Below are 16,550 nucleotides of genomic sequence, written 5' to 3' on the forward strand. Positions count from 1 at the left end.
GGCGGCGTTCCGACGATTAGTTTACATGTTTCCGAAAAAGATCTAAAGCTGATACAGAGAAGAGGGATTTTAGTTCTGGGTTCAGGGCCGGTGTTCAAAGAATATTTCATGCAGCAGCGTGCGAGTTACTTGAAATAGCTCCGTTCCAGTATTTCTATGTTTGTGTTGTCACTGTGCGATGGGATTGATCTGACGCGTCTGATTGTGTCACATCAGAGGAAGAAATAGTATATGAACGACCAGTAGTGTTTATTTTTAGCGGTTTTGGCATATTAATGGCAAATACAACATTACAAATACTAAAAATCAACTAGTTTACTACCTGCACATGTTTTATTCTGATCGAACTGTCCTCTGAGGGGAAGCTGAATCCCTGCCTCATTGTCTGCTTGATGCGTGTACTGTACGAATGCAGACGGACACTGTCACCTCTCTATGAAAGCCTGTTTGCTCTTGTCCGCTTGTGTGATTCCGCAGATGTGCGATAAGCTCCCTCAGAGTTAAGCACCGAGGCCGACGTCCCACTTTGACAATCGGCAAATTTACTCACGCGCATATTGAAATATTCTCCCACAGGAGCCTCGTAGTTCCCTCACATGTATTCTTTTGCTCATTCACTCCCCTCGATGGTCGACAAGGACTCCAATCGATAGCTCTTTGAGTTTAACAGACGTCTTTCTTGCCATCGACACCGTGAGATGAGGCCCCGTAGCCCCGAACCGGACGTACCTGAGTGGCCGGGCCTCGGCCCAGCGTGCCGGAGCACTGGGGGAAATCGCTGTTCCGCTGGCGCGGCGGGGCGTCCAGCGGGCCCACCAGGCAGTCGAGGTTATCCAGGCTCCGATTGGTCGACAGCTCTTTCAGCGACGGCAGCGAGCTGTGGGGAGCGAGCGTGTTAATGACGGACCCCTCCCGACGGTCGGGAACACTCGAGGGCCGCGTTTAGTCGACGATGATCCCGGAGAAACTTTACACTTCAAACCTCAATCCAACCGAGACGTGCGGATGGTGTCGCGTGTGCTCGGGGTTTTAGAATAGCAGCGCAGAGGAAACAATGTGGAGCTGCAACAGCTGATTGATCAGTAAACGACCAATAGATAATCGGCCACCATTTTGATAATCGATTAGTCGGTTCAAGTATTTTTTTTTTGAAAAATAAAATCAAAATTCTGAGATTTCAGTTTTTTTTAAATGTGAATGTTTTCTGGTTTCTTTGCTGCTCTGTGACAGTGAACTGAATATCTTCGATGTGTGGACAAATCAAAAACATCATCTTGGGGGTTTTGGGAAACACGATCGACATGTTTTACCATTTTATGACATTTTATGGACCAAACAACTGATCGATTCATCGAGAAAATAATCGACAGGTTCACAGAGGAGCAAAGAAACCAGAAAATATTCACATTTAAGAAGCTGAAATCAGAGAATTTTGATGGATTAACTGTTGTGCAGCTCTACTGGGGACATGTTGGTCCGTTTCCTCTGTTCTGGTGTGAGTGACAGTGTGTGTTCACTGAGCGGCCGGGTGTGTTCCAGTGATTTCCATGGACAATTTGCATGTTATGAAACCGGGGTCAGCGTTAAGTAGGAACACGCCACGCAGAAAACCTGCAAGGGAAGAAGAGATGGAGCAGAGGGGGGTGGGGGGTTGGGGGGTGGGGGGTGGCGGGAGCACTGGGAGGGTTAGACACTGGTGGAGGGTCATGGTTGGTGGGGCAGGCGAGGGGCGGGCGGAGGGGGGCTGCACTGCTCCGTCTCTGGACGACACTGACCTCAGGTGCTGCACAGAGCATGCACTGTGCAGAGGCGACCACAGATAATCCTCCCGCATGAGCGCGTAGCAACGAGGCCTGTCGGAGCGGGTGAGGAGGCAAAACACACGGACACGTTTCATCTCCTATCGCTTTCGCCTTTTGTAGCAGCAGACAAAGACGACGACCACTGTGCCGTCGTGTCCTGCCTCAGTCAGCTGCATCTCACAAGACTCCATTTTAAACTTGTCCCAACAGTGATTCATGACAAGATGCTGCCTCCTGCTGACTAACTTTGGGGGACACGAGGAAAATGCTCCCGCCTACAATTTGAAAAAAAGAACTCAACTATGGTAAAAAAACAAAACAGTTCCAGTGTAACGAATTTGACGTGTTTGTGCTTTGAGACTCACTTGCGTGGAGGCGGCGGGGGCTGTTGCTCGCTCAGCGAGCGCTGCGTGGCCTTCAGGTAGCTCTGGCGGCGAGCCGCCGACTTGGGGGAAGGTTTGGGGCTTCCCTCCGAGTCCTCGCTGTCCTCCACGTCTCCCATCGCTTTCACGTAGCTGCCGCTGCGCATCCGTCGACAGGGGATCTCGGTCCCCCTCCCCCGGCCGCGGCCCAAAGTTCCCGCCCAGTCGCCCAGTGGGACCTGGATTAAAAGACACAAACGCTCGTTTTGAAGGCAAATAGGATTCTGGGCATGTGCAGCAGAAAGACAAAGAGTCGTAGGACAAATCTACAAACGTGACGAGTATGAATATGAGGATAAAGTGTTTGTGATAAACAGAGCAAGGGTCAATCTACTGAAATTAACGGCAATAGCAGGAACTGTCCTGCAGAGAAACTAGAAAGATTTTCCATGCAAACTTACAGAGAGGATGAAGATGAAGAAGATGAATACTCACTGGCCCTCCTACCTGAAGGAACTGCTGCGTCAGGTCCTGGTGACACGACTTTGACTTGAGCAGGGTCCTGTTGACCGTGGCCGAGCCCTTCTGCAGAACCTGCCTGGCCTGGCTGAGGGTGAGGGTGGACCAGGTGCCCCTCTTCACCAGCGTGTCGTCCTTGCTCGCCCTGCCTCTTCCCTCCGCGTCCCTGGATCCCACCTGTGTCGCCTGGCAGGCCAGGAACTTGAGGTCGCCGCTGCTTTTCGAGGTCTTGAGCGTGTGTGCGGAGATGGTGTGGTAGCCCTGTGGGATGTGTCTGGGAGGAGCCTGGCTGTCCGACACCGCCCTGCCGAGGGTCATCATGGTCAGCGGGTTGCGGTAGCCCACGGCAATAGTGCCAGCTTTGGTAGTGTCAGTGTCCAGGGCGTCGTCTGAGCTCCAGAGGCCTAGTGCATTGGGCCTGGGTCTCGGCTTCGGCCCCTCAGTTTTAGCCCTGTCTTTGCTCTTGCTCCTGCGGCTCGCTCTGCCACCGTCCTCGCAAGTCCCTGTGGTGCCGGCCATTCCACCGGCGGAGCGGCCGTTTACGTTGCCCTTGATCCCGGAGCTTTCCAGGGACTGGGACTTGGCGAACAGCTTCTGCACAGAGTGCATCAGGTGACGGATGCGTCCCGGACTCTCGCTGCGCTGCTTCGACATGCGTCCCCTGTGAAACTGCAGAGTGCTGAAGCCGTCCCGCTGCAGGGGCAGGTGCCTCTCCAGCTGGTCCAGAAGGTTGGAGGGCAACCGGTTCATCTTGGCCGCTGCCGCCGACGATATGGTGGCCGAGCCGCTGGTGATCATGGGAGCGCCGGTGAGGCCCAGGCCTAAGCCCATACCCATGGACAAGGAGGTGGACAGCGTCCCCGCCCTGCCGCCTTGCCCGACTCCACCGCCGGCCAAACAGCCCTGGGGGCAGTCGACCTGGTCGGCCTGGGCGGTGAAGTGCAGACGAGGGAAGGTGCTGCTGTTGGACATCTGGCTGAAGGGCAGCAGGCAGTCGGGGGGCAGGCCGGTGGGGCTGGTGGGGGAGCACTGGTGGAGATGCGGGTCCAGGGTGCCGTAGTGGTTCATGACGGGGCTCAACATGAAGGCGCCGTGAGGGTCCGAGCTCATGGGACACAGAGGCTTCTGGTGGCATCCCGCCGGCTCACACGAGTCCGACAGGTGGCGACTGCGGTTGGCTCCTAACCCTTTCATGGTGGCTGAGGTGGTCGCCCCTTAGAACATGTCGTCCGGTCAAGACGCCGTCTACAGACCTGGAGGGCTGATCATCGTCCTGCAACGTAGAGACACTCAGTCATCAGCTGTTACACATGAGAGTCTGCTACTTAGGAGGTTTTTGTGTGTGCCAGTGTTCTCCCTTTATAGACATTATAGAATTATAAAATAGTCATGTGTACAGTGCAAAGCTGCAGAGGGGGAGCGCAACACATCGATACCTAAAGGTTATGAACATATTCGAGTTATGGTCGATTCAGAAGAGGTTTTCTCTTTCAGGGAGTCCCTTCGAAAGAAAAGACTAACAGAGTCACAGTCGCTCTGCAGTCAGTTCCTGCATTAGTTTCCTTACACAACAAACCACCAGGTGGCGCACTAGGAGCAAGTAAACAAGGGACACTTCAGGTTTGGGTGAAAAACCCAAACACATTATATTTGGGTCTTACAGCACACTTCAAAATTTCAAAGTTTCAAACAATGTATAATAAAAAAATCACATGTTGGAACTAGACTAGTTTTTTCTCCGTCAGCCTAAATCATCAACATTAGTCTTTCTAAATGTAGTCACATGAACGTCCACCGCGGCCCGACAGCAGCCGGCCGGAGGCCCGACCCCAGACGTCGGAGCGATGTGCGGCCTGGAGCTCCGACAGGAGAAGGATCCTGTGACTCACACACGTGAATGAGTTTCATATCTTGAGAAGCTCTGTTTGTTCATGGAGCAAGAAAAAAATTAACCCCTCATCTCCCACAAATCTTTCTTAGTACTTTGCCAAATCCACACCGTGGGATAAACTGTGAATCCTTCCCTTTCTGATCGTGGGGGGAATAATAAATCTTCACTACCGCTGAGGAATTCTGGGCCCAACGAGAAATGAGTTCCAAGCTGTATTTGCACTGGCTTCTGTATTAGATATTGGACAGAAATGATGGAGATATTCTGAGCACACAAGTTGTTCTACTACGAAGAGGCGATGACATTTCAGGATTCACTCTGGCAGACGCACGGAGAGTCAGTGACTCACCGACCAGTCAATGGTCACAATCAGAGCTTCTCCCACAGAAAGCATGACACCCTGCCTGGGGTGGAGGGCTAACCCCCCCCCCCCGCCCGCCCCACGCCCTCACGTCCCGTAGGCGCCACTGCTGACTAACTGACACACACCTACACACACGTGCTCGCCGCCCACACACCGAACCCGCCACACCGACGAAGCCCTGTTGTCCAGTGTCGAGCATCACGGGGGGGGGGGATAATGTCCACGGTTCATGTAAGTCTGGTTCTGCGTGTGCGTGTGTGTGCACAGTGTAACCTCACATGGCCTCATGCATATGTACGACCACTTACTGTATGTACTGTAGTGCTGTGTGTATTCAGCTCCTGGAGGGTAAGAAAAAAACTCATCCAAGCATTTTGGTTGATTGGTGTGTGTGTGTGTGTGTGTGTGTGTGTGTGTGTGTCCGCGCGAAGGTGAATTGAAAATCACGACCTCCAATAAACATCGTGGTAAATTAGATTTGACAACAGCGACATGTTGCGTCTGCGAAAAAGAGGCAAACACGAGAACCCGTGGGTGGACAAGGCCTGCGAGCGAGGAGCCTTTCAAACACCTCACAGGATTCACCATAAGACTCAGACTGTGAAATGTCTGTCTCCGTTGCGGAAGATAATATTTCTAATGTAAAGATACGTTATGTTAATTCGACAGTCTCCTCCCGCGATGTGCTGCCATGTTCCGCTGTTGACATTTGATTGCATTGAGAGAAAAAAAATGATATTCTAATAAAATCCAAAGATGGAATGAATTATACTGTACACCAACCAGGAAGACCAGGAACCAATTATAAAATCACTTTTCTGGATCGTGGTGATTAACAGGCATGAAATCGTTGTTTTGCTAAAAAAACAAGCTCAGATAAAATAATGGTTAATAAATACAAACTACGGAAAAAGAAAAGAAATGAATGTTTAAACATTATTATATTTATAATTTATAATCATCATTTGTTTCATTTCAGTGCTTGAGGATGATTCACGCATTTATTTATTAAATCAAACTAAAGATTGAGTAGTCAAACATATTTTTTGCTCGACTCTAATGAGTTTCTTTCACTTCAAAAGAAAACCTATGAATATTTTAGAGTGATTTTCCTCTGCACACGGTTTTACACTCTTACAAATGGGAAAAACAGCCGCGGACAGCAATTGCTCTTTTGAAAAAACAAATCATCTTCTGCGGGGCCCGGAGAGAGGGAAGAAAAACCCCCGCCCCCACTTTGGTCAAAGCCCTCGCCATTGGCCCGTCGGGAGGTGACGTCACGCAGTCCGGCGCTGAGCGGGAGCCGGGCGACGGGCCTCTGTGATGAACGCGTCCTGTAGCCGTGCACTTCCCCTGCAGAGGCAGAGACGACGCAGCGAGCGATCGATCCGGGTCCCGCTCCTTGTTCTCAGGGTGAATATACATCTGCTGCAGTTATTGGCTTTTGGCAGTCACCTTCAATAATCACCTTTCTCTCTCTCTCTCTCTCTCTCTCTCTCTCTCCCTCGCCGCCTCTCATCCATCCTGATCCGGCCACATGTCCGGCACATTTACACCACGGGCCCAGATAATTACACGGCCGTGCTTTTATTGATGCTGAAATAACTTCAATAACGCCATGGAGACGACTGGTTTCAAATTCATCTCATGTGGTGTTTTGATAACCAGAGAGAGTTTATCTCCCTGCAAGGACAAACTCCATGTTTTATAGTATTAACACTTTGGACGGAGCAGCAGCGTCCGCTATCCCGTCTGTGTGCTTGTCAAAAACGGTGATGTCACCAGCGCTTCCTGTGGACGGAGTGAGTGTTGTTCTTCTTTGCTGTTGCGGAAAAAAGTGTTCTTTCCTCCCCTCGATTGTCTGGGGAAGGAGAGAGGGAACGACAAGGCCGACGATCCTTCTCCATCGTCCACGCACCGTGGGAGACATGGAATAGTCAGTTTTTCATTCTGGGTTTTTAAGAGTCAGGTTTTAAAATGGCGACGTTTCAATGAGATACGTCACAGTCATCAGGATTGAATCAACATTAGAGTTGGACTTTTGAATCACCATCCATCGTCTACCGCTTTATCCATTTAAGGGTCTCGGGGGGCTGGAGCCAATCCCAGCTGACATTGGGCGAGAGGCGGGGTTCACCCTGGACAGGTCTCCAGCCTATCACAGGGCCACATACAGAGACGGACGACCAGTCACTCTCACATTCACACCTACGGTCAATTTAGAGTCTCCAATGAACCTGACCCCATTCTGCATGTCTCTGGACTGTGGGAGGAAGACGGAGAACCTGGAGAGAACCCACGCACACACGGGGAGAACATGCAAACTCCACACAGAAAGGCCCTGGTCGGTTTGAACCGGGACTCGAACCCAGAACCTTCCTGCTGTGAGGCGACAGCGCTGACCACCGTGCAGCCCAGTTTTGAATCTGAGTAAATCCAAGTTTAACTCCAGCTGCTTCCAGATATTTGCCTGAATCTTTCCAGAGGGGCTGCACGACTGGCCGGAACTTTTCCTGTCAGCCCCCCCGGGTCAAATTTCCAGAAAACTGTCAGGAGAGTTGTGTGAAATCTACCAGAAGTTCACAGCGAGCGAGTCGGCGTGTCGATGAGCGTAAATGAAAAGTTTCTCTCTCTCCGCGGCGGAGTCATCGTCATCGGAGACGTTCCTGCTGCGGTGAGCTCGTCTGACTCTGACAAGCTCCCGCTGCGTTCGGCACGTGCGAACGGCAAACTCCTGGGAAACGTCCGGATGCAAAATGTTCCCGGACATTTACGGGAACAAAAAAACGGGAAAACAGGAGGAAACAGTGAGCCACACATGGAAAAGACAGTTTCACAGTTCAGTTCACTGGCACAGACGAGCAACGAAACCGGAAAATATTCACATTTAAGAAGCTGAAATCAGAGAATATCGTTCCTCATTCCTCATGAAAACTACATGAACCGATTAATCGATTATCAAAATAGTTGCAGATTAATTCAGTAGTCGATTACTAATCGATTGATCGACACATGACATCTCATTTGTTTAATCTGCACAAAAACAGAAGCGTGAATATGACACTAACAACTTTTAAGGGGGCCTATGTGTCAGATTATTGTCTCATTCACGTCATATGCCATTGAGCGGTAGAGATGAGAAAGAGTTGTGTGATGGTTGTCTGATAACAGTGTATTTGTGTGTGTGAGGATTAAAATACTGCATAAACACAGTAATATTCCTTGAGCATGAGCAGAACACGCACGGCGGCACTCCGCTAACACCCTCCCCCTCCTCTTCTGTTTCTGTGTTGCTGAAAAGGCCAAGTCCATAACCAGGAGCGATGAACATCGCATGAACAAATCATCGGAGTTACACAACGAGAAATTCTCTCTCGTGTTTTTTTCCGTTCCGCACGCTCGGCTCCATCGAGCGTCTAGTAAGCTGTGAACTACAAGACATTAGGAGATGACATGAGTGACTCTGACAGCGTGGCTGGATACATCTTCGGAACCAGTCATTTCTAAAACGTTAGTTTTTCTCACATCGCGGAGACATTGTTTTCATCTGCGGGCGGGGAACTCATTCCCCTTGCTGGACAATCACGTTAAAGGAAGAAGCCAGAGGTCGGCCTCCTCAATGCACTGAATAGTTTTCATGTTTTGCAAAAATATATTTCTGTCTGGTGACAGCGGCTCACAATGTTGAGCTGCCGCTTTGAAGCCCTGAGTTTCACGTCCACCCTACACCTGCAACCATGCACCGATTGGACGGTACCAGCTGTCAATCACACTGTATCCACGCTCCAACGCGTACGGTACGATGCTTTATGGTCTATTTTAACATGACGAGGTGCCATCTTGTTTTGGGTTTTTTTGCATCCGGACTTAAAATTGTGGGTGTGGTCTGACTGAGAGCGCGTCCACCTATACACCTGCAACCATTGGACGGTGCTAGCTGTCAATCGCGCTGCATTTGACTGTATATGGACCGTAATGTACAAAGTGAACATCATGCTGTCAACGAAGAAGACTTGAAACTCGAGCTTGAACCATAAACTCCTGCGTGTGTGTGTGTTTGAGCGTGTGTGTGTGCGTGTCTGTGTGTGAGCGTGTGTGTGTGTGAGCGTGTGTGTGTGCGTGTGTGTGTGTGAGCGTGTGTGTTTGTTTTAGGTACAGAAATCAAATCAAGTGTTTCTCAATTACTTCTATAGAAAGAACTGGGGGAGTCGCCCTCTGCTGGTCATTGCAGAGAACACAGGCTTCAGGGTTTCATGGTTCACACTGCTCCTCTGTGACTGGCTCGTCGGGGAGCTTTGTGGATGTGCACGCACATCTGACAGCATCTTCCCGTCACATTGTTGGACACGGTGGACGCTCTGCTCTCGAAAAAATGTGAAGCCTGCTGAAATATTCAGAGCCAGGAGCATTTCGCCGGGAGCTCGGAGCGTTTCGCAGGATTCTCATCAGCCCCATTAAAGACAAATCCCTCGCTCACCGCCGCACGCTCGGAAGTGTAATTAGAGAGAGAGAGAGAGAGAGAGAGAGAGAGAGAGAGAGGCTGCACACTTCCCCCGGGCCGTTCGCCATCCACACTGTACGGCCGCCGGCCCCTCTCTGCTGCGTGTATTCATCCGGCAACATCTTGTGCCGTGGCACTTCAGCTCTGCCGGACCACAGAGATCCGGTTCAGTGACTCTTGCAAGACTGACTGCAACGGCACGGCACCGGATTTATTTCATCCGGATAAAATAAAAAGGGAGCAGTAATCCCAATATTGGCTCTTTGGATGAATCGCAGCTTCCGTCACCTGCCGGTGAGATTATAAAACTATTAATAAGATAAAAAAAAAAGGGCCACAGACCAAAAAAGCTAGGGAAAAAAGAGACACGACGCTTAATGAGTGAGTCTTTTTTATTTCTGTCTGCATGAAGCAGAACTGTGTGTGTCTGTGTGTGTGTGTGTGTGTGTGTGTGTGTGTGTGTGTGTGTTACCTCCTTGAGGGAAGACATGACGAAGTCACTGGTCAGTAGATTATCTGACAGATTGTCACGCTGAGTCGTGATGGACGGACTAAACCCGAGAACCTCCACTATATTTTGAAATACACAGTTTCAGTCTCTCAACCAATGTATTCAGACAACTTGTTTTCAATTCATGTTTTGACACTTTTTACTTAGAAAACACTGATTACAAATAAAAAACCTCTGGGCCCTGGGTAGTATGTCCCCCCTTTCCCCCCCCAGTGCTACGCCCGTGTGTGTGTGTGTGTGAGTGTGTGTGAACCCTCCTCCCTGACAGAATGACTTTGACACTGTATTGGTCTCGGGCGAAACAAAGACATAAAGCACCCAATAAGCCGCACACGTCAACCCTCTGCAGCCGCGCTGCTGCTGCTGTGTGTGTGTGTGTGTGTGTGTGTGTGTGTGTGTGTGTGTGTGTCATGCATGCTAAGCAACGCACAGCCCGGTGTCTACACTGTTAAAACATTCCAGCCGTACATTCAGCCTCCGAGGCCCCCGGGGGGCAATCGTTGCGTGCTATTGGTTAGCGGCCGACGGGGGTTGACTCCTCCACCAGCGCTCGTTTAAAACCCTGTCAGAGCTTTAATGGTCCCGAGGGGCTCGAGGCTCGCGGGGGGAAACAGAGGAGAACGAACAGACAGTGCTGTTGTGGAGTTGGACTGTTGTTCGAGTCCTAATCTTCTGTATCTCAACGGCCCCTTTGCATTTCTAGCCCGTATTGGGGTCAATTCTTTCGTGGGCTGGATTAAATCAATCTGCCTCATTGTGAGCTGTGTGAGGTTCATCTCCTGTAATGCGAGCTGACCCCCAGAGTGGGACCACCAGCAGCAGTGAACACTGAGATTAAATCGACGAATCACGCGGACGTACAATTAAAACAATGATCCTCACAGATTGAGTCAACTCAGATCAGACGTTTTTCATCTGTTTGGTTTTCGAGATTCCTCGTGACGATAACACAACACCAATATGGAAAAAAACTAAAATAAGTAAGATTAATATGAAGAAAATATGCCCTGATAGTTGACCTACAAAATCATTAACGCCCCACTGTGTAATTTGTGTAATTTTCTGTGTATATATATATAATTATTTATCTTCTGTTTTTATTTGGTCTTTTGGGAATTTCCTGATTTTGTCCTTTTGACTTTTAACTACAGAAAAAGAACAATATCATATCTGTGAAGAATTCAATTAACTTTGGTCCGGTTCCTGTTCAGAATAAAATCCAATAATATTTCCTGGTGTAAGAGGTAAAAGAATAGAAACTCTGTGAAGCAGCGGAGAGCGTCGAGGCTGAGCTCAGTAAACAATACCACACGCGTCGTGTACTTTGTGCACACGGCGATATCCCTCCATTCATTCCGCTCTAATCACGAGTATAGTTTCGTTCTTCATGAGACAGAGATCCAACGGCGCCCGTCATTGTGCGCGGAGGAAGACGAGTCCTGACGCTGGTCTCAGAAAGTGTACCGCTGGTTTTCTCCCATTGTGGGGACCGTGCGGCACAAAGCCTCGCGACGACAATGACAAACGCTCCGAGCGTCGCATCGTCAGCATCACGGAGTCGTTCTGCTTCTCTCTCCCAAGAAGCAAATAAAAAGACAACAAATAAAAATCCCCCGCATGTGCAGAATGTTTTATTTAGCGAAGGAACGACACTAAAGCCGTCGTCCAAATGTGCGTCTCCACGGCTCCTCGGAGATTTCCATGTTGTTGTTCTTTATGAAGGTTTTCCCATCTGCGGCTTTATTTGTCGGCGCCGTCTGTTCGTCACGTAGAAGCCGGATTCACGTCGACGCAGGAACCATCCAAAACTCTACCTGGATAAACTCACTTGTCTGAGCGGGCGAGTGTGGTTTGGTTATGATCCAGCTGCTTTACGGATTAATGTCTGACATAATCACCGACGGCAAATAAACAGTGTCCCTTTTTCCATCTACATACACATCTACGTTAACGCTACAGTGTGCCATATTCAGAAAAACTTATTCACAGAAATTGGATACATTGTCCATAACTCTGTGTTCATATATGAGTTCAATATAGTAACATGAGGTGGACCCGACCTCCGTGTGAGTCTCCATGTTTCTACGTCGTGTTGAACACAGTTGTTGAACTAAACGCTTCCAGAATACGTCGCGTTCACGTTGAATTTTCAGACGCTGCCGGAAACAGGAAATGGAATCAGCGGTGCGCCGCCATAAAGTGTCCCCTGTCCCATAAAGTGTCCCCTGTCGGTCGCTTGGTTGGTTGCGGTTTGCAACTTCACCACCAGATGGCGCCAGAAGAGTACAAAAATGACAGACTGGGGCTTTTGACTGCATGTTCACTACCGGGGTGTACACTGTGAACTGTTTGTGTCCGAACTCCTCACCTCACCTCGGACGCGGAGCCCAGAGGGAGGAAGCTCATTTCGGCCGCTTGCATTCGTGATTTCAGGCGAGAGTTGGAAAGTATAGACTGACCAGTAAATAGAAAAAGCTTTTAAAATCGTATCTGCAGCGCCTAAATCATCAGACTTTTCCCCTCATGGTGTTCTACTTCCTGCCGGGGGTCCAAGCGCCAAAGAGTCTATTCCTCCGGTTCAGAGTAGATCAAATTTTTTATTCAAATTGAATGAGTGAAACACTCCCTCCCCTTGTCGCTCCGCTCCTGACGGATCATCTATACACGACCATAAAACCAAAACAACGCGCTTAAAGATGCTAAAGCGATTTTGTGCAGCTAACAAACGGCAAAATCACGACACAAAGTCATTCAACGTGTTGTTGATTTCTAAATATCGGTTAGGGCAGCTCTTTATATCAGCTGTTTGATCCAAATTACTAAGAATATATTCTTTTATATTTCATTGAAGTCATAGTTTTACCATAAGGAAACATTGTGGACAAAACCGCAACTGCCACCGGGGACGATAAAGAACCAGCGCAGACATTAAAACAGACTTCAGCGTCGCAGACCGACAGCGGTCGATAAGACGCCGCGATACATTCACGCGTGACTGTTACGACAAAGACGTACAAGTGGACCGACGGAGGCCGACGCAGGCCTTCAAGGCAACACGCGGTCAGACTGTGAGTGAACGGGCGACGCGCACAGTGAGGACCGAGCGCTGATGAACTGATGAACCCGCAGCGGGCCGCGTCTCTCCCAGTCTCCTCTGCAGGAGGGACAGGGGGAGACTGATGGGGAACTTCATTGCCTGACGCCTCCTCCCTTCCCTCGCGCCGACCCCTCGTCTCCTCCCTCTCTCTTACCTATTTCTCTCTTTATCTCCTCCTCCTCTTCTCCTTCCCTGTGTCTCTCTCTCACACACACACACACACACACACACACGAGTCCAGAGGGTCAGAGAGGCCGACGTCCGACAAGCAGCTACAGCAGCTCGATCGAACAGACTATTTACAATTCAAGTAGAAATAGAAGCCGGCGAGCTGCGCTCGGAGGGTTTCACCGCGGACGTCTTCTTCCTAATCCGGCTCCACTCGTGCCGTCCGACAGGCCTCGGGAGTGATCTCACACGGCAAGTCACATCACATCAGAGATCGGCTGGAAAACCACCACCTCATGCATAAGTAACAGACACCCCCCCCCCCCCCCGTGCACACACACACACACACACACACATAACTTATTCATAAAGAGGGAACGTGCAAAGAAGCAGACCACAACTTTTGCACGTGACATATGGATTCTCGTTCCCCCCCCCGGGAGGAAAGTGGCGGCGAAGCCGAAGCCGACGGCTGCGGAGTCAATGCCACTGAGCTCATTGCCCCCGGTTGACCTGACAGAGGCCAAGGGCAGGAAGTGATGAGTGAGGGAGATTCTGACCCTGAAGAAACTCTCTCTCACACACACACACACACACACACACACACACACGTCTGTTTTAAGACCCTCCCCCTTTTCCTTCTCTGATCCCACCTGTGGCACTACACGGTGTGACTCCCCCCACAGGGCGACCGGCTGCATGAGACAACGCCGTCTTTGTTTTCTTTTTGTTTGATGACAAAAAAGAGACGTGACGTGGCAGAATCAGACACCGTCTTTTATTCGTACGCGTGTGTGTGTGTGTGTGTGTGTGTGTGTGTGTGTGTGTGTGTGTGTGTCAAACCTCGGTGATTAAGCGAATGGCCCGACACACAAAAGCTCTAAATTAAAATCTCCTTCTCTGCCGCTGAATCTCTGTGCGTGGACGGATGCTTCCTCCTCGCGGAGGGGACCATTAATAGTGTGGTGATCATCATCGATCCCCCACAGGTAATCATCATTTGTCACATTCGAGACGTCCCGGGGGTTTAATGCAGCATCACAAATGGATTTCTGATTAATAGGAACAATGTTCCGAGGAGGAGGCAGCAACACAAGAGGCCATTCTCCCAAAAAAGAAAAAGAAGAAAAGAGATCTGTGGCTCTGCCGGTGCAGCACCTGTCGGGGGGGACGGGGGGCAAATATACGACTCATTGTCGAGCGGCGGGACGAGAGGACGCATGCAAATCTAGACCTGAGGAACCTGACATGTATTTAGTGGGAGTCTGAGGCCGTTTCCAGTTTCCATACAGTCGATTTATGAGTCATACGACAGATAAATCACCATAAATACATCGCCAGCGTCCGTTACTGGCGATGCTTCAGCTGCTCCAGCGCGCTCACACGCACACGGTGACTACGCTGACATGTTCACGCGAGGCGGCAGGAGTCACCGACGTGATTGAGAATTGATTGCGATTCTTCGTCAATATCTGAGCCGAAAATCCGTGGGCGATTCACCAGGTGGTTGTTCGCTTTCATTTCACTGACAGAACCACCACGCGTCAGCCACATGCTGACAGTGGGTTTATCCTGTGGGGACCATGAGCGTCTGCACAAACGCAGCCCAACTTCACACATCCTCAGATGTCCCGTCACCACGAAGCAATAAATCGGATTCCGGTGCGGCTTCCAATATTGTTTTGCGCAGTTTTTCACTCACGGCGTTTTTATCATTTACGTATCAATCAATTGACTGTGCAGGAAAAAGGAAACAGCCTCTGACGAAGACAAGACAACCAGAGCTTCAACAGTTGTGTGTGGACAAAACAAAACATCATCTTGAGGTTTTGGGAAACATAATCAACATTTTTAGGACATTTTATGAAGATTAATCCACAATGAAAATAGCCGTTAGTTGCAGCCAGACACATGGTCGTGTTGTGGACAACGGGGCGACAACGCGTACGTGGGGTTAAGTTTTTCATTATGACAGTGAATGACACCACGGTACTTTGTGCTGCTCAGATTATTAAGAGACGCTCCGCTCCTTCAGCGGCACCAGAGGTCACGACCCCCGGACGGCTCCATCTGCCAATCAGCTCAAGGACAAACCGTCTGTTGGCCTTTCGGACTTCATCACCAAGCGAGCGCTGATCCCTGAAACCCCGAAGCCGGAACCCCGCGCCGCGTCACGTCCTTTCTCCAGCTGCTTCTCATTTGGGCGCTTTGCGTTGACGGGTCAAAGGTCGCGGCGGCTCGCGACTCCTCATCGCACTCGGAGACTCGACGCAGAGACGCTGTAGCGGTCTTCCCTCTCTAATCTCCCCGGGATGAGTTTCATCCGAGCGAAGCCTCACATCATTACTTTTAATGCACACTGAGGGCGAGAAGTGGAGTCGATCGGCCCGAGTGCGGAGACACCGTCAGCACTTACAGAACTTTGTCCGTGATGTGATTAGAGGAAGCACATTGTGTCCATTAGCGGCGCAAAATCTATTCACTCATGAATAATAAGATGTGTATTGATTACATAAATGGATCTTCCTCCGGCAGAGACACGCGACGCAGATCCTGAGTCATGCAGCGACTGTGTATATATGTGTGTGTGCGTGTGTATATATATGTATTTTCTGGCATCTGTGACTTATTACCACGCGATGAATTTCACGGCTAAAAACATCTCGTACCCTTCAGAATGTCTCCCGGATGTTACGGGACACGTTCATTAATTCATGGAGCGTTTCGCGCGGAGCGGCGCAAGCAACAACAACAACAAAATATTTATTCAAGTGAAGATCCAACAGCGACGCGTCTCCATGGCGACGGCTTTCAGAGTTTCTCAAGACAAAAACACGACTCGACTTTATTTATATTTCACGTTTATATTTCAAGTATTTCACACAGTCGGACAAGTCAATCATTTTAAGCAAAATCAAATCAAATAAACTCAAATTTAAAAACCAGCTGTTAAACTACATCATTACTTGTTTTTAAAAATCGTTACACACAGAGTCTGTGGTACTTCACATTCAGCTGTCTGAGATATTCCGATTTTTTTTATTTAGCGTTGCAAACAATTGATAAATTAATAAAAAGGAAACGTTCAAAGGAGCCTGAGCTGAAAAGTCGAGCACTCTCATCTGTGTGAGGCCGACTGAATCCAGCTAACTTAGCTTAGCATAGAGACTGGCAACGGAGGGAAACAGTTAGCATAGCTCTTTCCAACCGTCAAAAAACAAAAAGTCTGCCTACACCACCTCTGACTTTTGAGACTAAACTGCTCTGTAATGTACAAACCTAGAATAGAGTTAATATATTAGTAATAAAAATAATCTGTCCAACAGAAACTCAGA

General features: G+C 49.5%; 1 protein-coding gene across 1 annotated transcript in view; it reads right to left on the reverse strand.

Moving 5' to 3' along the window:
• dlgap4a (discs, large (Drosophila) homolog-associated protein 4a) overlaps nt 1-16,550 on the reverse strand; it is a 61,379-nt gene that overhangs the window by 16,508 nt on the left and 28,321 nt on the right. Inside the window, exons 2-4 of the mRNA XM_047331161.1 lie at nt 2,672-3,956; nt 2,168-2,403; nt 730-877 (exon numbers count right to left, since the gene is read on the reverse strand). Of these exons, the coding sequence (XP_047187117.1) occupies nt 730-877; nt 2,168-2,403; nt 2,672-3,877 (1,590 nt within the window). The 5' untranslated portion in view covers nt 3,878-3,956. The remainder of the gene's footprint in view (nt 1-729; nt 878-2,167; nt 2,404-2,671; nt 3,957-16,550) is intronic.

The sequence above is a fragment of the Scophthalmus maximus genome, chromosome 3, assembly GCF_022379125.1.
Source record: "Scophthalmus maximus strain ysfricsl-2021 chromosome 3, ASM2237912v1, whole genome shotgun sequence".
Taxonomy (NCBI): Eukaryota; Metazoa; Chordata; class Actinopteri; order Pleuronectiformes; family Scophthalmidae; genus Scophthalmus; species Scophthalmus maximus.